The sequence below is a fragment of the Primulina huaijiensis genome, chromosome 7, assembly GCF_012295235.1.
Source record: "Primulina huaijiensis isolate GDHJ02 chromosome 7, ASM1229523v2, whole genome shotgun sequence".
NCBI classification, from domain to species: Eukaryota; Viridiplantae; Streptophyta; class Magnoliopsida; order Lamiales; family Gesneriaceae; genus Primulina; species Primulina huaijiensis.
Window position 1 is genome coordinate 20,486,145 of NC_133312.1, and position 20,695 is coordinate 20,506,839.

A 20,695-nucleotide genomic window follows, 5' to 3' on the forward strand; every position below is an offset into this window, starting at 1 on the left:
TCTAAAGAATATTTAATTAGTTAGTTAATAACATCTTACATCTGTCATTCAGCTAAATTCTTGGAAACCCTAAATAAATATTGTAATAGTGGTGTGATATATTATTTTATACGTACGTTATTCCCAAATCTCTATATATTAATGGAAATATTGGTTCCCACAATCATTCTCGGTGAGGAGATTGAGGTAGTTTAAAGATAGCCTTAAATTAATAGAAATATTGCATCTTTAGGATGATTTCGTGACGGACCCTCGCCATGTGAAGCGAATTTATTCTCTAATAATGGATTTATTTATTAAGAGTGTGTCCCTGAAAACAATTACCTTTAATATCTCGAGATAATTTGAAATATAACCTAATTATAATTGTTTTATGAGGTGGTTGTGACAATAGTTGTCATGAAAAAATCGACACGTGGCTCTAAGATTTAAAGATCGAAGTTGTGCTGTTATTATTAGTAGTTATAGATTTTGGTAAAACGACAAACACTTGATCTATGTTGTATTTTACACTCCAAATTATGTTCACTCCAAATTATGTTCCTAGCGTATGAAAATGTTGAGTATAATAATTGTCTCTGCTGGTAGAGTGATCGAACCATGACTCTTGGGGTTCTATGTGGTTTAAAATATTTTAGTTGCACTATTATCACTAGTTATAGTTTTTGGTAAAGCGGCAAACGCTCGATCTTACAATTGGTATCAGAGTCACGGTCACAGATTCGATTCTCATTAATTATTATATAAAGTGAGATTATTGGGAGAGAGATTTTTGGGTTCAATAATTACTCATGCTGGTAGAGCAATTGAACCATGACATTTGAGCTGCTATGCGGTTTAAAATATTTGAGTTTTACAATTAACACCAGCTATATATTTTGGTAAAACGACAAATGTTCGCTCTTACATAAAAATAATTTGAACTTGAAATATGTGTTTACAAATATCTTGTTACTCACACGCTAAGCTATTACATTTATAAAATCAGATTAAACCTTATTGGCATGCAAAAAGTGAAAATTTTAACAAGGGTTTTACTAGTAAAATTGGAAACTTAAACAACGAGGGTAGTTCAATTTTGTTGGTTGGTTATAAAGGAAGCATAAAGAAATTGATTTAAAAGATTATCTCCTCATTCTATATATAAAAACGATGGAATTGGGGAGAATACATAGAATTTGGGAATAAAGAGCCATGAACTTTGGATCGAAGGATCTATTCCATTTTCAAAAAATAAAAAGGAAAATTTAATTTCTTGAAATCTTGGTAAAGTATATGATGACGAGATGAATGCATCACTTGTGACCAAATAATAACTAAGACGTGTGTTTTACGGCAAAATTATGTTCCTTGTGTTTGGTAAGTATTCAGCATCCTGGTTTTGTCATTTTCTGCAACATACTTTGGCTGATGGTTGCAAACAAAATGCCAATTGAAGAACTTTATTCCATATGTTGGGTTTCTTAAAATTATTTCTTGATAACCAAGAATTTTGAAAAGATGGAATATCTGTCTTGTTGATCATTTATTAAAAGAAATTAGTTTTATTTCCCAACATTTGACTCGGTAGAACATCTTGCGTGTGGTACTGTAGTACACTCCCACGGAACTTACCAGAGCACGATTCCTCCTAGATACTCCTGTTCTTTTTTCATTCGACAGAGCTCGGGTGAAAGATAGCATACCGGCATTCATCACACCACAAAATGTGTGAGTTCCACGGTCTGTCCTTTTTCATTTGACAGAGCTTAAGGATAACATACGAGCATTCATCATTCATTTGGTGCTGAGACCCTACAAAATGTGCGAGTTCCATGCCAAATGAACGGTTTGATTAAGCACACACCCCCGGAGCATAGAATTTCCCTGCATAGAACATGTGGTTTTGTGTGTTAAAAATATTTCCTTTCGAGCTCTAACAAAAGAACCAAGCTAATCTTACTGCAGCGCAACAGTCTTTAGTCCCAGATGAATTCCATTCGCACAATAATAAAGACTACGGAATACATGCAAGAACATCAAGAATGTGTAATTAATTGTACTGATGCGTACAGTGGTTATGCATTCGTCGAACCTCGTTTCACAGTCCTCAGAGCTGGGAAGATTGGCATAATAAAGTTCAGCATCGAGCTTACGAAGAAAATTAATCTACAAATCGGCTGCCTCGCTAATATAAGCAGCCAAGATTGATCGTGGACCGAACAAACAAGAAACCTAAGTTGCTAATAAAGTGACAGAAGTTAGGACTTCGTTAATTTCATACGCAGGCATATAAATGATCCCAAAGGGGGAAACTACAACAAATTCGCCAGTAAAATCGATTACCTTCCTTGTATTCATCCACTAATCTAGATTTTACAAGGTATTCAAGTCTCCCTCGAGCTTAACCATTAGGACCTATACATGTCTCAAAATAACCGGGCAGAATTAAATTTCAACCAAAATAACTCCGCAGATAGCCGACAAGAAAAAGAACAGAACCCTCAACCATTACAATTATACAACACTGTGCCAATAAACTATCATTCTAAAGATCACCAGTACATAAACATATCAAACAAAATTTTAAAGCTGGATTATCATTAAGCAAATAATCAGTCCCATCACATTAAACAACCAAATAAAATTACATGATATTGATAAAATAAAAATTTGATCCCTCCTCCCATAACATTCTGCTACCTAAAGATCATCCTCCATCCTCAAATATTCCCCAATATCGGCATGCCTATGCACCACAATCCCATTAGGATCCATCTTCCGGCAATCCACCGTGCTCTTCGCCGCATCACCAAATCCCAACGGCACATCCGCCATGGAGAACACCACCACCCCATCATTCACCTGAATATTCTCCGTAATCCTCCCCACCCCGCCTTTCAACACACTGTTCCCATAGAGAAAACTCATTTCAGAAGTGGGTTTCAACCAAACCTTGTGCTTTGCATTCGCAGCCAAAAGATTCAAGCTTTGGACCGTGAGATGAAATTTCCCCGCTTTGGTGAATTTACCGATCTGGGTTCCAAGGGAGATTAACTTTTCACGCTTGATATTGGTGGCGCGCCTGACCAGAGATTCGGAAACGTAGTACACCCGGGCTTTTTGGAGGCGGAAGCAGTAGCGTCCGGGGATTGAGTCCGGTCCTTCGTGCGATTGATTGTCTAAAACGATGTTTTTGAGGTTCCCGCCGACGAATTTGTGGAGTTTGTTGAAGACTTGGGTAGTTTCCTTCTCGTCCAGTGGCCTCATCGTGCTCTGCTTCTTCTGACTATGGTGATGGCATTGAATTTGGTGGAGGGTTTAGGAAGGGGCTAGGGCTCCGATTGAAGTGAGCCATAATCTGACAAATGGGCTAGTGGGCCTTGGATCAAAATCAAATTGGGCCTAATTCCAGACCATATTTTCTTAATTCTAAATATGTGCATCTTAACTTTATTACATGAATTATTATGGTTGTTTTGAGATACATTGTTCAAGTATTTTATGTGTTTTTCAAATGTCAAAATATTGCATACAAAGTACTTGTTAAAAAACTTCAATCAAAGTGTTTTTATTATTTCAACTTACATATCTTTTAAATATTTTACAAAATATTTAATCGATTTTTACAATGATTATTTTGAGTTTCTTTCCTTTTACTATAAAACCAAACTCGATTTAATTTTTCAGGGTTTGGTTCATTTTTGAACATTTCAATAACGAACTATCATAACTCAAGTTTCAATAAAATTTTTAAAAGATTTATTTGCCCCCTCTAAACTCTAAACTGATCTCAACAAGTTGTTTCAGATCGATTTGTTCTTGAAATAAAATTTAAACTGATTTTTATATTTAAAATTTGAATTTTCATATATTTTTTAAACATATATATGCATAGTTAAGAATTTCTGGCATCTTGCAGCAACCTTGGGAAAACTGACATAACTCCTTGCTCGATTGATCAAATTATGACCTGCTTTTGCGCTGCAAACTAAACTCATAGAGGATAGCAGTGGTATAAAATTTGCAGCTTGGTTATGTCGGAGGAGAAGCAATTTATTTGTTGAAGTCAGAACATGTGTTGTTGCGGCAGAAAACAAGACAAGGACAAAGTTGGAGTTTCTGTTAAGAAGCTCGATAGTGTTGCACTCATCAATCGAAGAGGATATTATATTCAAATGAGTCATACATCAGCAAGAAAATTCAGTATACTCATTCTAAAATTTTCATATTAATTTGCAAGATTTACTCGAGTTTGTTGCTTAACGTGATGTTCTAAATTGTGCTACATGTTTAGCAATTCTCTTACATAGTTACATTTAAGATTATGATCAGTGTTTAATAAGAGAATCTCTTAAATGTCTAATGCATATTTGAATTGGAAAATATATCTTCATTTTGTGTTGCTTGAAATTTTAGTTAATATTGTTTATTCTTTGTGAAACTTGTTTACTCGAACTTTATATGTCTATGTCTCAAATGTATTTTAAGGTGAGTTGAGATTGAATATTTTGTAATATTATTTGCGTATTGCATAATTTGAAATATTCTCTTTTGAAAATATTTTCATTGATTGGTCATCCATTTACTTTTATCAATTTCAAGCTTTAAAAAATATATGGGGAGGACTAATTATAATTTGAAGGGTAGATTGAATTTAAATCTCGAGAGGAAGAAAAATTTATAGATAATTTGCTTTAAAATCAATCTTTTTATTCACACAAAAATGGAGATAAAATATATTAGATGAAATCATTTTTATCTAAGTTTTGTTATCATAAAAAATGGAGAAATTGTTGGGTTTAGAAATATTAGCGATCTTGATTTTGATGATAACAAAACTTATTATTGTGTTTCTAACATATTTTGCTTAAATGTGAATTGCTAGCTCAAGTTGGAAGTTAGAACTCAAATTTAGTCAAGTTGAAAATCTTGCGAGCTGATGTATTTCGATGATATCTTATAGCTCAGTAATCCAAATTACTAGAGGGCAAAACAGTTAGAAATAAAAGGTAATTCTCTAGAAGTCATATTTCAAGCCGGTCCATGATCCAAATGAAAATCAGGTAAAAAGTTGTAAAGACCAACGCAATTATTTACAAGTCATATTTCAGGTCGGTCGGGTTAGTTCGGACATTATCTATGCTAATTGGAAGCTGCGAGATTGAGCTAGAAGACACATATACAACAAACAAAGGACTTAAGCATTTCTGACATTTTGGCCATATCTATTAGCTCGATTATCGTAATGAAACAATTAAGCATGCATTAGAAATTTGCGATAATGATCGAACAATCATATTTCAAAGTCAAATTCTGAATTGAAACTTAAGAATCTGATGAAACATGATGAAATTGATGGTTCTGTAACATAGATAAAATGTAAGGTCTAAAAATACGATAACGTAACTTAACTGCATCCAATCTTGGGGAAAATGAAAAATGATTAATTAAAGGGTTTTAATTGCATAAATTTAATAGGGTGCGCATGTTTGCTTGTTTAAAATGTATCTTTCTACATGAAAGCATAAAACTGTGTTTTAACAGTTATTCGAGACGCGATCGAGGAACGGAGCTCGGGGATCATATAAGAAAAATATTTTTATTAAATACTTATTTTTAATTGTTTAATGTGTGGTGTATTTTAAATGGAATTTTCGAAAATGAGTTGTTTTGAGGTGCTTTTATACGCCGAGTCTTATTTTAAACCGGTATTCAATTTTCAATGAAAATAGAGACTTTTTGAGAATTCGACTATTATTTTCACAAACTCTTCTAAACAAAATATTTTAAATATTAACTAATGGGCTTAATGAACCTATCATACTTGGTTAATGGGCCTATTATACTTGATTAATTAAAATAAAAGGCCCTAAAACCCTTCCCAAACCCCCATAACTACACGCTCCCTCACCCTAAATCATATTAGGACTCTTCCTAGCAGCAAACCACACGTTCACACCCACGGTTTGGAAGGAAAGTCACGCAATTTTGAGGGAAATTCAGAAAGGGCCCATCTCCGCCAATGTTTCTCGCATCGCAAGCCGTGTTTCGAGCATAATATACGCAAAGACATGCCTTAATCTCTTTTTTCTCATCTATCACACCATGTCGTAATATGTGTTTGATATATATTCGCATGAAAAATATGTTTTCTTGTATTTATTTTCGTTTTTATGTCATATCATGCTTAGAACATGTGTTTTTACAATTCAAAACTCTTGTTAATATTGCACCAAAGGGGCTGCCATGGTAGAGACGTCTCAAAATGGGTCAAATTCACAATGTTTATGGGCTTTAAGGGTCACGGTTCAAGGATGGAATGAGGGAGGCTAAGGGCTGCATGACTCGAGGGTTTAAGGATGGCTAGGGCTCGGTTTTGGGTGATTTAAGAAGGGAGGCAGGGTGTCGTCCAGGCGAAAGGCTGGGCTCGTGAGGGTCCTGGCCTCGAGCCAAGGTGGTCCACGCAAGGCAGGAAGGGGAGGAAAAGAGGAGGCACGCGGCTAGGACTCTTCCTTGCCATGACCGCGCGTTTAAGATGAACCTTGCACGTTTAAGCGCATGGGCCATAGGGGCTAGTCTAAGGGGGTCCTAAAGGGTTCGGTCTAGGTCCTAGGAGGGTTGGTCAGGGTCTGGTCCAATCGGGTAGGGTCTAGGTTCGAATCAAACAAGCATGGAAGAAGGAATGGTTCGATCCAAATAGGGACAAAAACTCAGTAGCTAATCTAGGCTTGATCGAGGGTCTTAATTGGCTTGGTTTAGGTTGTATGAGGTATGGTTAGGTTTTAATAAGCTTTGGTTCAAGTTTGATAATGTTTGGTGAAGTTTCGAGTCCATACGAGTCAAAACCGGGATGAAAGTCTAAGTTTAAAAACGAATTGAGAAATTAGTTGTGAAGCTTGAGTTTACTTCTAAGAAATATTTATGGGTGTATTTTAATGTGATATGTTAAGTTTGGAAAGATTTGGGTCGTTGTTTTAAAGTCTAAGGATATATTGGGAAAATTAGGGTTTCACGGGCAAAACATTTATTTTACACCTAAAAAATGTTATAAGTCCTGGCAGTGCCCTGAATGCTATAATAAATTATAAAACGTTTATTTTAAATGTTTATGAAATTTTATGATGAAACGTTAATGTTAAAAGACATGTTGCATGTTTGGTTTAAAAGAAAAATGATGTATATATACATGAATTTTTATAAGTGATAGAAATATGAAAAATTGAAGGAGGAAAATTGATTGTGACTAATACGATGATACGATGATATGTAATGCCAAAGCTCAGTTGACGGGTGAAAGTGTCGCTGATGTCCCCGCCGCCCGGTACCGTGGTAATATGTAGATGGATCCATCGACCTACAGCTAATACGAAAGTCACAATTGAGGATCTGAGTTCAATAAAAAGAGAAACATATACGTATATGATGAAAGGAAATATGATATGATATGTTGAAAGGCAAATGTCAAAGTTTATGTTCATGATAAACTATTTTATTAAAAGTATTTTCACTGTTGCTTGTGAATGTATATGTATTACTTGCTATTATGGTTAAGGTTTGCTGAGTCAATAGACTCACTAGGAGTGATCGATACAAGTGAGCATGAGATTGATGTTAATGGAGGTCTTGATGATTGATCTAGCTTGACTGAAGGTGCACACAACCCGAGGACTGTCGCTAGTTTTTCGCAAATAAAACTATGTTTATGAATTATGATTACTTAAATATTTTTAAGACCGATGATGCTTTTGAGAGGTTTTTGAGAGGATGATAGAGTTAAGTTTATTTTTGAAATAATGTTAGTTTACGTTGGTTAACGTTTCACGACTTTATGCTTTGAATTACTTTCTTTTGGATTTTCAAATAATAGTTGGTTGGTTTATTTTTAAATGGTGAAAAATATTCATATTTTAAATTCTTAGTGTTTCGGTCGAATGAATTACAAAAATAAAATTTCTAGTACTTTTGAAGAAAAATGAATAGTGGGCGTTTCATAAAAAGTGGCCAGCAAGTTAAATATAATCGTTTCAATATCAGATACAATACAAAACAATTCCAAACATTCATATTCTTGTGTCTAACGTCTATATCATTTTTGGAAGCCACAAATACAATACTTTGAATATCAAACTATAAGCTTTTGATGGAGATTAAAAGAATGAACAAATTATACAACAAAAATAAGCTAGAAAGAGAGCAAGCCCAAGAAGAAAAGTCTAAATATATATATTATCTTATTGAGAAATTTTCTCCTATTCGTGAGAATAAATTTGAGAAGCATACATTGTAATAGATTAAATCATCACACACACAATCACTCATACATGTAAATAAGATTTGAGCTTCAATGAATAGTTGAGTGATAGTATTTACACAAAGACGTAAAAGAGCATGGTTGTAGTATTGACTTAAGAGACGTTAAGCATCATGCAGATTGTTGCCTAAAATCGAGAGTCTGCTAAGAGTTTCAATTAGGCAAGAGATAAGTCCTGGTTGAAATGGGTTTGACAAGGGTTGATATAAATTAAAATCTTCTAGTAGATCTTTCATAGGTGAAAAAAAATGACATAGAAGTTGTTAATTTCCGAATATCCATAAACAAATTTGTACGTTTTTACTTTATTGCATTTAATAATTATTTTTGCTTCGAGATGCATTGTTTAAAAATTTTATGTTTATTTCAAATGCAAAAATATTGCATACAAAATGTTTGATAAAATTCTTCAATCAAACTATTTTTATTATTTTAACTGGCATATATTTACAAAATTTTTAAACGATTTTTAAAGGGATTATTTTGAACTTCTTCCCCTTGGTTATAAAATCAAACTCGATTTAATTTTTCTATGTTCGGTTTATTTTTTAACATTTCAAAAACATGCTATAGCAACTCAAGTTGGAATAAATTTTTTAAAAGAGTTTATTCACCACATCCCCTCTAAACTCTAATTTGATCCGAACAATAGTCTATAATCTATAGTCATACATTGACATTGAATTGAGTTCCTGCATTGACCATTGCACCTGCACTAGCACATGCACTTGCCCTTGAACTTACTAAATTAGTTGATCTTTTTGTTGGACATTCCCGATCCATGGACATTTTGTGAGGTACATTAGATGATGGTGCACCATCTACATCTGGTGCAGTAGTTGATTGTGCATCATCTTGTTGATGAGAAACTGCATTTTTCTCCCTTGTCGGTGGCCTTCTAATGGTTGTTTTGATGGTGTAGATGAGGTTTGTCTGTGTAATGTTCGATCGTCTCTATGTCTTATAGTATAAATTGTATTTACATTAATTACAGTTTATGATTATGATACTATATATGTTATTTACATGAAATTTAAGTATTTCAAAGTATGAATATTTCGAGGACATCGATTATGGGCATGAAAAACAGTAAAATGAATTATGAATATATGTTGTACATGTAACACGAGTAATATGAAATGCAATCAAATATATGTTGATATGATATTGTTGATGTTGGGAAGAAGAATGATTGAAGAAATGGTGAGGTTTAGAGTTTGATTGTGGATATGGAAATGAAATGTTGAACTTGAGCCAACTAGGTGAGTAAAGTGCACAAAATGACATGTAACATGCATCAATCGTTGTGGTTTGTATCTTATTTTTTGTAATTTAAGTGTGCTATGATTATTCAATCTTCAGTATATATCTCATTATTTTATTTAAGATGTAAGATTTCAAGTTTATCTAAAGTTGAGTGGATAATTATATCGTGTACAATATTTTGGGAGCTCAAGATTTAAGATAATATTGTGCACATATTTTTAACTTGGGATAATAAATAAGTCAAGATGAAAACCATTTCAATCGTTATGGTTTGTATCTTATTAATTCAGATATTGATCCAAATGAGATGAAAACCATTTCATCATAAAACAAAGATATAATTTTATAGTTTTTATGTTTTGGATTTTGTCCAAATCCAATCAGAAAAATAATCAAATCACCCTGAAATGTGTCGTGTGTATTATCAGTTCTGCACTAACACATTTTGATATAATGAACATACCACTCTCGCCTGATCTTCAAATTGAGCGATATCATTTGCAAATAAAAGACAAGACATAGCTCTATAACCTTCGTGTTGAATACCTTTACAAATTCGAAAATAAAAATTAAGTTTTCGGGCAAAAGTTGGTGTTCTGAGCACTTAAAAACGACTGCTCCAGCAACCTTAATGTCAAATTGCTTAGTTGATCAATCTTAATGTCGAGATTTTCTCTTGACAAAATTCTCAATCATTTTGCCCAAATGTTTAGGGTCCGAAAACTTGTTTTCCCGCACTTGTACAAAATAAAATCAAGAGGACCCAACGTGCAAAATTGGCAATACTCATGTTTTCAATAAATCAAAGAAATTGATTAAATAACTTCAATAACTTTTTTTTTTATTTAAGAAAATGACTTCGTCAAGTGTATTTCTTAAAAAAAAATTGACCGAAGTTAAAAAAAATATCCTCAATAAATTGTGCTAAAGAAATTTCTAATCTTAATATTATTTATTGTTGAAAATTAATATTTAAAATATGTATGTTGAATATTTGAATGTTGAAAATAAGAGTTGTAAATATTGAAAATTAGTGTGTGATGATGTAGGTAATGATGATTTTATTTTTGGATTATTTGTAAAGATTTTCTGTAAATAGATTTCTTATTTGTGAAGAAAATCACAATTGAGTTGAGAGAAAAATATTATAAAGTGTGTAGTGTGATAATTTTAAGAGTTTGAGATTTTTACTTTTTACCGTAAATTTTACTTTTTCACAACATTTATTTTATTATTTAATAATTAGTAAATTCGTATATTTTACCCATTCACGTGGCTTAAATTTGAGCCAACAAAGTCGTTGACATTTTAATTTACAATTAAAACACGTCACTACCAAATGAATGATATTCTAGTTCGAGATGTATAATTTTTTTATAAAGTCCTTAATATAAAAAATTTCCCTCAATTTTAAATAATTTAGTTAAACAATTATTAAAAATCTTACTGGATCAACGAAAATTATAATAATACATTGATTATGTCTGCATTACCGTAATACAAGACTAAACAAAATAAAAAAGAAAAGAAATCGAAATTTTAATTTAATTCAATCAAAAATCAAATCCACCACCGCAATCAAAATCCGCCATATCGGAAATCATATTTCCGACCAATAATCCACCAACTGCGCCACCCAGTAGTCCAGCCCCTAATCCAAGCCCAAACTTGTTCTTCTTTGGTTGTTGCTGCACCGGCTGCGGTGGGTATCCATAGCTCGGCTGCGGTGGATAAGCGTACCCCGGCTGTGGTGGATATGCGTACCCCGGATGTGGTGGGTAAGCGTACCCTTGGTGTGGCGATGGCGGTGGTGGGTACCCATATCCAGATGGAGCCAGCGGAGGATAGACTCCTGGCGGCGGAGCACCGTTGGCTGGAGGGTATCCCGCTGGTGGTGGATAGTGTCCCCCAGCTTCCGACGACGCACCTGCTGAGTAGGCGGCCACCGGGGGTGGGTACACTCCCGAAGGCGGAGGTGGGTACAGCGCACTAGTTCCAGCTGGGTAAGCCGTCATGGGTTCCCCGTCAACCTTCTCCGGAGGATGCGCCAGCACGTGCTCCGCCGCGTGCGGCAGTGCTGCGGCAGTTTTATCGCCGAATTTATATGCAAAAGTGAGCTGACCTTTGGGCTTTCCGCTGGGTTTCCTCACCTGGTAGCTCAAGATCTGCTTCCCCTCGACCTTCGACGGAGAATCTAAGAGTTCTTTAACGGGAACGTTGACTTCACCGATGTCTTTGTCACCCAAAGCCCTCCCGCATACTAGCATGAAATCAAGCGTGAGGCGGTTTTGCTGCAGAGCCGCCTCGTCCACAGTGAACTTCATCGGGAAATTCCACGTGGGATTATTGTCGCCGTCGTGATCCACCGAAGATTTGGTCTTCTGCTTAGAGTTATTATCACCACCGGAGATAGAAACAACAACGTAAACATCCATCTTGGTGATAAGGTTGACCTTATTGAGGTCCTTAGCATACAGAAGCTCGATTTCCAGAGTTCTAGACTCCATTTTTTTAACGATAAATCCAAGAAAAAAGAACCAAAAGATCTATTCTTCTGCAGAAATAGTATCTCTAAATCTAATTAAACGTAGAGAAAGGCGTATCAAAGATTCCAAGTAGATGAACAAGACCGACACGCAAAGTCTCCCCGGTTTTTATCATGGGTTGGTGACCACTTCCGAGTCCACGCGCTTCAAGTTTCTGAACTTCGAAAATTCTCGAAACCCATTTAATTTCCGGTTCAAAATTTTTACTCATATAGTTTGATTATATATATAACAAAAATTGATACTGTTAATTCATAATTTAGTGCCTCGATTTGAATTTTTTTTGTATCTAAATTTAAAAATAAATGTTACCCAAATTTATTAATGAATGCTACAATAATAAATTGTTGCTTTAAATACAACATCAAAATAATAGTTTGTGTACCCATTTGAATCATTTGTTACAGTTATGTTAACGATGTTATGATCGGAAACGAGTCTAAAGAGAACATAAATTTTTTAAAATTTTTAGATTAGTTTCATATTTTTTTGTAATTTAATTATTTTTTTATATTTAGTATTTTATTTTTGGTTATATATATAAGTTTATCTGGACTTTGAACTTTGTTAATTTTTTTTACTAGTATTATAGTTTATCTGACTTATTTTTTTAATATATATATTATATATATACATAATTATATTTTATATTTTGATTTTACGTATGTTATTTAGATTTTAAACTTTGTTAAATTTATTTTTTATTATTTATATACACATTTAAGATATTTAGAATTTAAAATACATTATTCGATATATTATATTATTATTTTACATAATATAACAGTATTCTGGTTCGACCGAACTATTTTAAAGTAGACCAATTCGATCACATGTTCGGTTATGAAAACATTGATTAAAAATAAAGAACACGAGATTTTTAAGGAAGTTCAAAATAAAATCTTCTACGTCTCCTTTTCTTCCTTTGTTTGGAAGGATTTCACTGATAGACTTTGATCAATGAAATAGCTTGTGAGGACTTACTTCATCTAATTAACCCTAACCATTGGAACTGTAAAACCCAAGATTTTGTAACCGTGATAATATTTTTTGTAATTTAAGTGTGTTAGGATTATTCAATCTTCAGTATATATCTCATTATTTTATTTAAGATGTAAGATTTGCAAGTTTATCTAAAGTTGGGTGGATAATTATATCGTGTACAATATTTTTGGAGCTCAAGATTTAAGATAATATTGTGCACATATTTTTAACTTGAGATAATAAATAAGTCAAGATGAAAACCATTTCAATCGTTATGGTTTGTATCTTATTAATTCAGATATTGATCCAAATGAGATGAAAACCATTTCATTAGAAAGCCAAGATATAATTTTATAATTTTTATATTTTGGGTTTTGTCCAAATCCAATCAAAAAAATAGCCAAATCACCCTGAAGTGTGTCGTGTGTATTGTCAGTTCTGCACTAACACATTTTGATATAACGAACATACCTCTCTGGCCTGATCTTCAAATTGAGTGATGCCAATTGCAAATAAAAGACAAGACATAGTTTTATAACCATTGACCACCTTTGCAAATTCGGAAATAAAAATTAAGTGTTCGGGCAAAAGTTGGTGTTCTAGAGCAGTTAAAAACGACTGCTCCAGCAACCTTAATGTCAAATTACTTAGTTGATCAATCTTTTCTCTTGACAAAATTCTCAATCATTTTGCTCAAATATTTAGGGTCCGAAAACTTGTTTTCCCGCACTTGTTGTATAAAATAAAATATAGAGGACCCAATGTGCAAAATTGGCAATACTCATGTCTTCAATAAATCGTGCTAAAGACAGTTCTAATCTTAATATTATTTATTTTATTATTTATTAATTAGTCAATTCGTATATATTTTATTATGTTAGACCCATTCACATGGCTTAAATTTGAGCCAACAAAGTCGTTGACACTTTAATTTTCAATTAAAACACTACCAAATGAATAATATTCTCGTTCGAGAAGTATACTTTTTTTTTTAATAAAGTCTTTAATATAAAAAATTAGAGTTATATAGTTAATATTATGTATAGATGACACTTTAACATGGCTTCGAAAATTCTCGAAACCCATTTAATTTCCGGTTCAAAATTTTTACTTATATAGTTTGATTATATATTACAANTATGTTGTTTAGATTTTAACTTTGTTAAATTTATTTTTTATTATTTATATACACATTTAAGATATTTAGAATTAAAATACATTATTCAATATATTATATTATTATTTTACATAATATAACAATATTCTGGTTCGACCGTCCGGTTGAACCACTATTTCAAAATAGACCGATTCGATTACAGGTTCGGTTATGAAAACATTTATTAAAAATAAAGAACAAGATATTTTTAAGGAATTTCAAAATAAATCTTTCTACGTCTCTCTTTCTTCTTTTATGAAGAAGGATTTCATTGATAGACTTTGATCAATGAAATAGCTTGTAATTAAGGACTCGCTTCATCCAATTAACCCTAAGTGCTCAAACTCTAAGTATAACTCAACACCAATCAATTGTAAGTTCAGCAACACAAGGTACATGCATGCAAACCACAAACGCTCTTTCAGTAAGCTCAAAAAATACAATAGAGTGAGCATAACAACACGAATTGATCTTCAATGGTCAGATTGATTTTAAAGCTTAAGCATATGCTAAGAGAATAGCTTGATATTTTCCAATGAAGTGTGCTCGAGAACTTAAGAGTGCATGACAAGATTTCTTAGATTCATTCAAGAGTAAATAAAGTCGAAATCCCAACATTAATAAATCCTACACAAACTTGCTTCAACTTTGTAGACAACAGCCGACAAAAAGGACTAGGAATGGCAAGTGTTTTTTGTCTTCATTTTTCTCATAGTAGGCCACGATATGTGAGTCTTGCACGCTATCCAAGTAGGATAATCTAACATTTTTATGATCTTGATTCCTAAGAGAGGAAATGTTGAGATAATCTTTGTCTTATTACAAGACATTTTAACCAACTCGGAGATAACAATATGTAGTCATTTGATTCTCAAAGGTAACTGCTTGAACCCATTTGGAAGTAGATAAGATCCGGGACGTAGCCAGAAAAAGTTTCGATCCTGGGCTAAAAATTTGTGGGCTAAAATTTGTGATATACTCAATGTTATTTTATTTTTTAAATTTGTGGGCTAAAATGTGAACTAAAATGAGCTAAAATTTTAAAAAAAAAAAAACTCAATCCATATTTTTAAATAAGCCCAAAAATCAAGCCTGGGCTGGAGCCCACCCCAGCCTTTGGGGTGGCTCCGTCCCTGGATAAGATCACCTCGGTGAAAGAGCAATCCAAACAAATTTGAAAAATAGATTATGAAAATCAGCTTGAAGTAAGATCATCCGACACAAAATCAAATCAAACAAGGCAAAAACTTGTGTGAGACAGTCTCACGGGTCGTATTTTGTGAGACGGATATCTTATTTGGGCCATCCATGAAAAAGTATTATTTTTTATGCTAAGAGTATTACTTTTTATTGTGAATATCGGTAAAGTTGATCCGTCTCACAGATAAAGATTCGTGAGACCATCTAACAAGAGACTTACTCATTAAAAAAATGAAAACAGTTGAAGATCCAAACAATTAAAAACAGTTTGTTATCATCAAAATTAAGATAATTTGAAAATAGATTGAGAAAATCAGCTTGAAGTAAGATCATCCGACACAAAATCAAATTAAACAAATAAAAGCAGTTGAAGATCCAAACAATTAGAAACGATTTTTTATCATCAAAATTAAGATAATTTTATTCTAACAATAATATGTACATATTTTGACACAAAAGTGGTTAATACAAATAAGTTGGGAAGATGCAATGTAAAAACACACGGGCATGAAGAGCCGAAACAAAAACCTTTTGTCACGAAAACCGATATAAAGTTTATGTTTGTATATAAGAATTGATAGGATTGAGTTAGTATACTAATCGTCGTTAAATTATTATAAATGATGTAATATGTATATCGTGTGATTAGAAATAAATAAATTTTACTTTTAATTTAAATTTACTAGAAGTCATTTTTTAATCTAAATTATTGTTATTTCATTTAATATTATTAAATTCAATTAATAACACAATTATATTTTCAATATTCTATTAATTAATTTTTTAAAATTAATATTTATTTAAATTTATATTACAAAAAATAAGTATCAACTCTTTATGTTAAAATATTATAAATATAATATAATACAAATATACATAAATAAATAAATTATATGATCAAATAAAATAATTTTTAAAACATTTAAAAATAAATACTGAAATAATATTATTTTATTTATCTATATTATAATATTAAAATTAAATAGTGATAAAATTACAAACTCAAATAAATAAATCATGTATACACATAAAATATATTTTAATATATTGACAATCGCTTGCTAAATTAAATTTTGTCACCGGATGTTTGTTTTTGGAAGGTCGAAAGATATTATGTGTGTAATATATAATATAAGAATATTATGTATTGCATATATTTTGTTTCTCAGTTTTTTATTTAGTTATGATATTTATCATTTTAAATATGACATGAGATTTGATAAGATGATAAAATATTAAAAAATTAAGAATACTCTCCGGATCAGGACTAAATTTAGATTGTTCTTAAAAAAAAAACATTTGGGTGGTTTTTCCAAACATATCTCATATAGAGTTTTGTCACTACTTTTGTATAGATTTGGTTCAACAATATTTCCACATTTTCAAGTGCGAATCCCCAAAGAAATGATGACAATTTAATGAATCTCATCATAGATCGAACCATGTCCAGCATTGGTCGATTATGACGTTATAACATACCATTCAAATGTGGAGTGGTAGTGGGGTCCACTATGAGAGCTTCATATGAAGTAAGAATATTGACCAACTCTTCAAAGGTAGTCTCCAGCTTGTTCATGTTGAAGTTGACCACAAACCCATCAAACGATGGCAAAGTGACAGCAGTAGAATATCCGTGGACAATTTGCTTGGAATAACAAGGTCTAGACCCACTAGCTTCTCGGAGCTCAATAATCCTCACTCCCTGCTCATGGAACGAGGCCCCTTCTCGCAGGCATGCTGTCATGAGCTCCTTGACAGTAATATGCCTTAATGGACGTGTTCGTTCACCATACAACTCTTGTAGGTGACTATAAATGTCAGCAGCATTTACAGCTTCCTCAAACCGCTTCTGCAACTCGTTTGACATTGAAGTCAATATATAGCTCTTAACTTGCAAATCATAGTCCCACCACTTTTAATATATTAATTAGCATAAATAATTGATTCCTTTTCGACTTTAAGTAGATTGCTATCGTATTGAGGTGAGGTTCAGGGCCGTGCTTATTCAGATGCCAGTGAGTCCAATGACTCAGGCCCATCTTTTTTTTGGGGCCTAAAAATTTTTTTTAAAAAATTATTATATATAATACTAGATAGCCAAAAACCACAAATTAATAGTCTTGTAGCCTGGATGAAAAATTGATTATATATAATACTAGTACTTTTTATTCATTTAATTTTTTATATTGTCTTTAACGTATTGATTTAATTTAAAAAATTGCTATGGAACTAAAAAAAATATGAACACCCATTATGATTCAGAGGCTTCTTTTTAAAAGTTAGACTTAGGTCCAAATATTGTTAAGATCGGCCCTGGTGACGTTCGGTAGGTTTGTTAAATGATGTCTGGTTGAAATTTACCCACCTAAGTAAAATTTTCGGCCCATTATCATCAACTAAAACTCTTTCTTAATTTTCATTTCTTCTTCTTTTCTTTTTCTTCTTTTAGTGGTCGATTTTTCATTAATATTTCACTCTATATTTGTATAAATATGTTTTACAAAAGTAATTTTTCGACAGTGTTCCATCATTTCTCCTGCCGCAAATGTTATCCGAGTGTAATTATTTGCACAACTTATATTTTTTAGAGAAGAAGACAATCTAACATGTATATGTGTTAAAAAAAAATTAAGCAACTTTTTCTGATTAACTAGATGGATCAACGACCATGCAACAACAATATGCAGTCATATGTATTTGCGAATATGAATTCAGACTTAATCAGAAACAATCAAGAACTCATAGACACAAAGATTATAGGGTTTAGCCGTAAGGCCTACATCTACGGGAGCAGTGGTGGAGCCAGAAATATAGCTCTATCCGGGCTGAAATTTTAAACTCTACAATATTTTAATATTTTAAATTGATCTACCTGGGCTAATATCTAATTGTGATGAAAATTGTGAGCTTTTCCTCTCTATCTAAATGCCTTAGCAGGTTATTTCCCTCTTTATTTACATAGCATCATGTTCCTTGGTCCACCGACCAGTTGTAACTTCCATTGACACTTGTTTCTTCCATTCGTGTAACCCACCAATTTGTTATGTCCAGGATTCTTTCCTTGCTTTGGGAGACACTCACTAACAATCTCCACCTTGTCTTACAAAGATAGGCTGTTCTCCAATCCTCCATTCGAGCTACTCTAACTCCACTACATTAACTAAGTCCAAGCAATGCTTAAGCTTAGTTTGAGATAGTGCCTTTTTAATCATATCTGTAGGATTTTAATGCTGAGATTTTCTCCATGTTAATATGTCATTTTCATGTAATATCTCTCAAAATACAACTTAATATCAATGTGTTTTGATAGGATTAGTGGAAGTATTTAGAAGGAAGGTTGAATAAACACTCACAACAAATTTCTTAACTTCAAAATAATTCAGTCTAGTTAGAAACCGAACTTGATATTCTTGATGTCAATGTCAGTTGGCTGACAAAAATACGTGCAAAAAGAAGTTAAACTGACATATTAAAACAACTCAAAAATGGCTTGAGTAGGTAAACTAAATATTAAATAGACACAAGTTTATTTCTGGATGTTCAGAGAACTCAAGACAGGACTCGTGTTTTCAAGAGAGTTAATCTCTGACATGTCAAACATGTTCTCTCTTACTAGCTTGTGCATCATTTTTTGGGAAATATGTTATAGCCTAGTGTACCACTAGTGTGCTTGATTTACACTATCTTGTTTTCTTTTGTTTACTGTTGATATTGTGTTACTTGGACATCGTTAATTGGAATATCTTTTATTTTTAAGTTATAGAAATCGTTTTGTAGTTCGTCTGTTCCAATTAAACATTTATTATTGTAATTATTGCAAACACTTTAGCAAATAAACAAGAAACTTCATCTTTATCAAACATAAAAATGGAAACAATGTTTTTAATTAAGTCAGAAACATATAAAATATCTCTTAAAAGTAAATTAAAATTATTTTTTAATACTAAGTAAATGTCTCTTATGGCTCTCATAGCAACTCTTCCTCCCTAGCCCATCCTCAGAAAGATATCACCATTCCTTAACCTTCTACTTCTTATCATCATCTGCAAATCATTGCATAAATGAGATCCACGTCCAATATCTAATACCCAAGAAATTGAATTAATTTATACATTTACTTCAATATAAAACATACACTTAACAGAACTCTTCTGCACTAGATATTACTTGCAATTGTTCTTCCAATATCCAAGCTTATTGCAGTAAAAGCAAACATCTTCTACCTTGTCGGACTTTTTGGGCCCTTTACAATTGTTTGGAGCTTGCTTCTTTCATGTTTTGTTTTTCTTGGAAGGAACATAATGTCTATTTCCCTTCCCTTTTGGGCATTTCTTTGTTCCAAATGAAGAACATACTAGGAAAACATGTTTTTTCCTTTTAATGGTGGCTTCATAGCTAGTAAGCATACTCACCAGCTCTTCAAGACTTCCTTCCAGCTTGTTCGTATAGAAGTTCACCACAAACTCATCAAACGACAGCGGTAGTGATAGAAGCAGAATGTCCGTGGACAATTCATTTGGAATAACAAGGTCCAAGCCCACTAGTTTCTCAAACCGCCTTTGTAACTCGTTTAACATAGAAGTTAACATATAGCTCTTAGCTTGCAAATAATGGTCTCGTCATTTCTCAAGCTTAGACAATTCCTCAGCAGAGACATTGGCAACAACCATTTTCGGACGCGCTTTTTGTGAGCACATATGCTATTTTCTCATAATTTAAAATAATTTTTAAATTCCTTAGCCAATCTAGGTTAGTTGGTACGGTTAGCTTATTTTGATCAAGTGTTACAGATTGAAGATTTCACGACAACCTCGTAAATATACAAAAATGGAAACATAATAAACGTTACTACAATTTAAAATATTTTGTAAGACATAAACTATGGAATTTTGTTTTTATAAATTTCCTCCCACTATTTTGACATTTTCACCATCATTTGATAAAAACGGAAAATCAAATTTTTTTGGTGAGTATGAAAGGCCCAATTTCTAAATTATAATCGCGTATAATATCAGTCGACCATAATTTCCAAAAGTTATAGCACAATTACAACCTCTTGCAACCATAACATATTTTTGCCTCACGTTTTATGAGGGCCCAACAGTATGATCTCTTTTCTCTTCACGTGTCGAGCTCAACCCATCAATGTTGAACCTTAGTAGATGTAGCCATGAGATCCCCTAATAATATGAGTCGAAGTCATAGGAGTTTCACGTAGTATCACATCAAATATATCAGTAGAAGTCACTG

General features: G+C 32.6%; 2 protein-coding genes across 2 annotated transcripts; both read right to left on the minus strand.

Moving 5' to 3' along the window:
- Positions 1–2,472: 2,472 nt before the first annotated feature.
- On the minus strand, positions 2,473–3,315 carry LOC140980234 (uncharacterized). Its single transcript, XM_073445957.1, has one exon. It carries the CDS (start codon positions 3,247–3,249, stop codon positions 2,683–2,685), a length of 567 nt encoding a protein of 188 aa, XP_073302058.1. The 5' UTR covers positions 3,250–3,315; the 3' UTR covers positions 2,473–2,682.
- Positions 3,316–10,977: 7,662 nt separating this feature from the next.
- On the minus strand, positions 10,978–12,267 carry LOC140981835 (protein SRC2-like). The gene has a single exon (XM_073448317.1). The coding sequence runs from the start codon at positions 12,064–12,066 to the stop codon at positions 11,113–11,115; it is 954 nt and encodes a 317-aa protein (XP_073304418.1). The 5' UTR covers positions 12,067–12,267; the 3' UTR covers positions 10,978–11,112.
- Between the last annotated feature and the right edge of the window lie 8,428 nt (positions 12,268–20,695).

Excerpts from the sequence above, each read along its gene's own strand:
- LOC140980234 (XM_073445957.1), bottom strand. The coding sequence starts at position 3,249 with ATGAGGCCACTGGACGAGAAGGAAACTACCCAAGTCTTCAACAAACTC.
- LOC140981835 (XM_073448317.1), bottom strand. The coding sequence starts at position 12,066 with ATGGAGTCTAGAACTCTGGAAATCGAGCTTCTGTATGCTAAGGACCTC.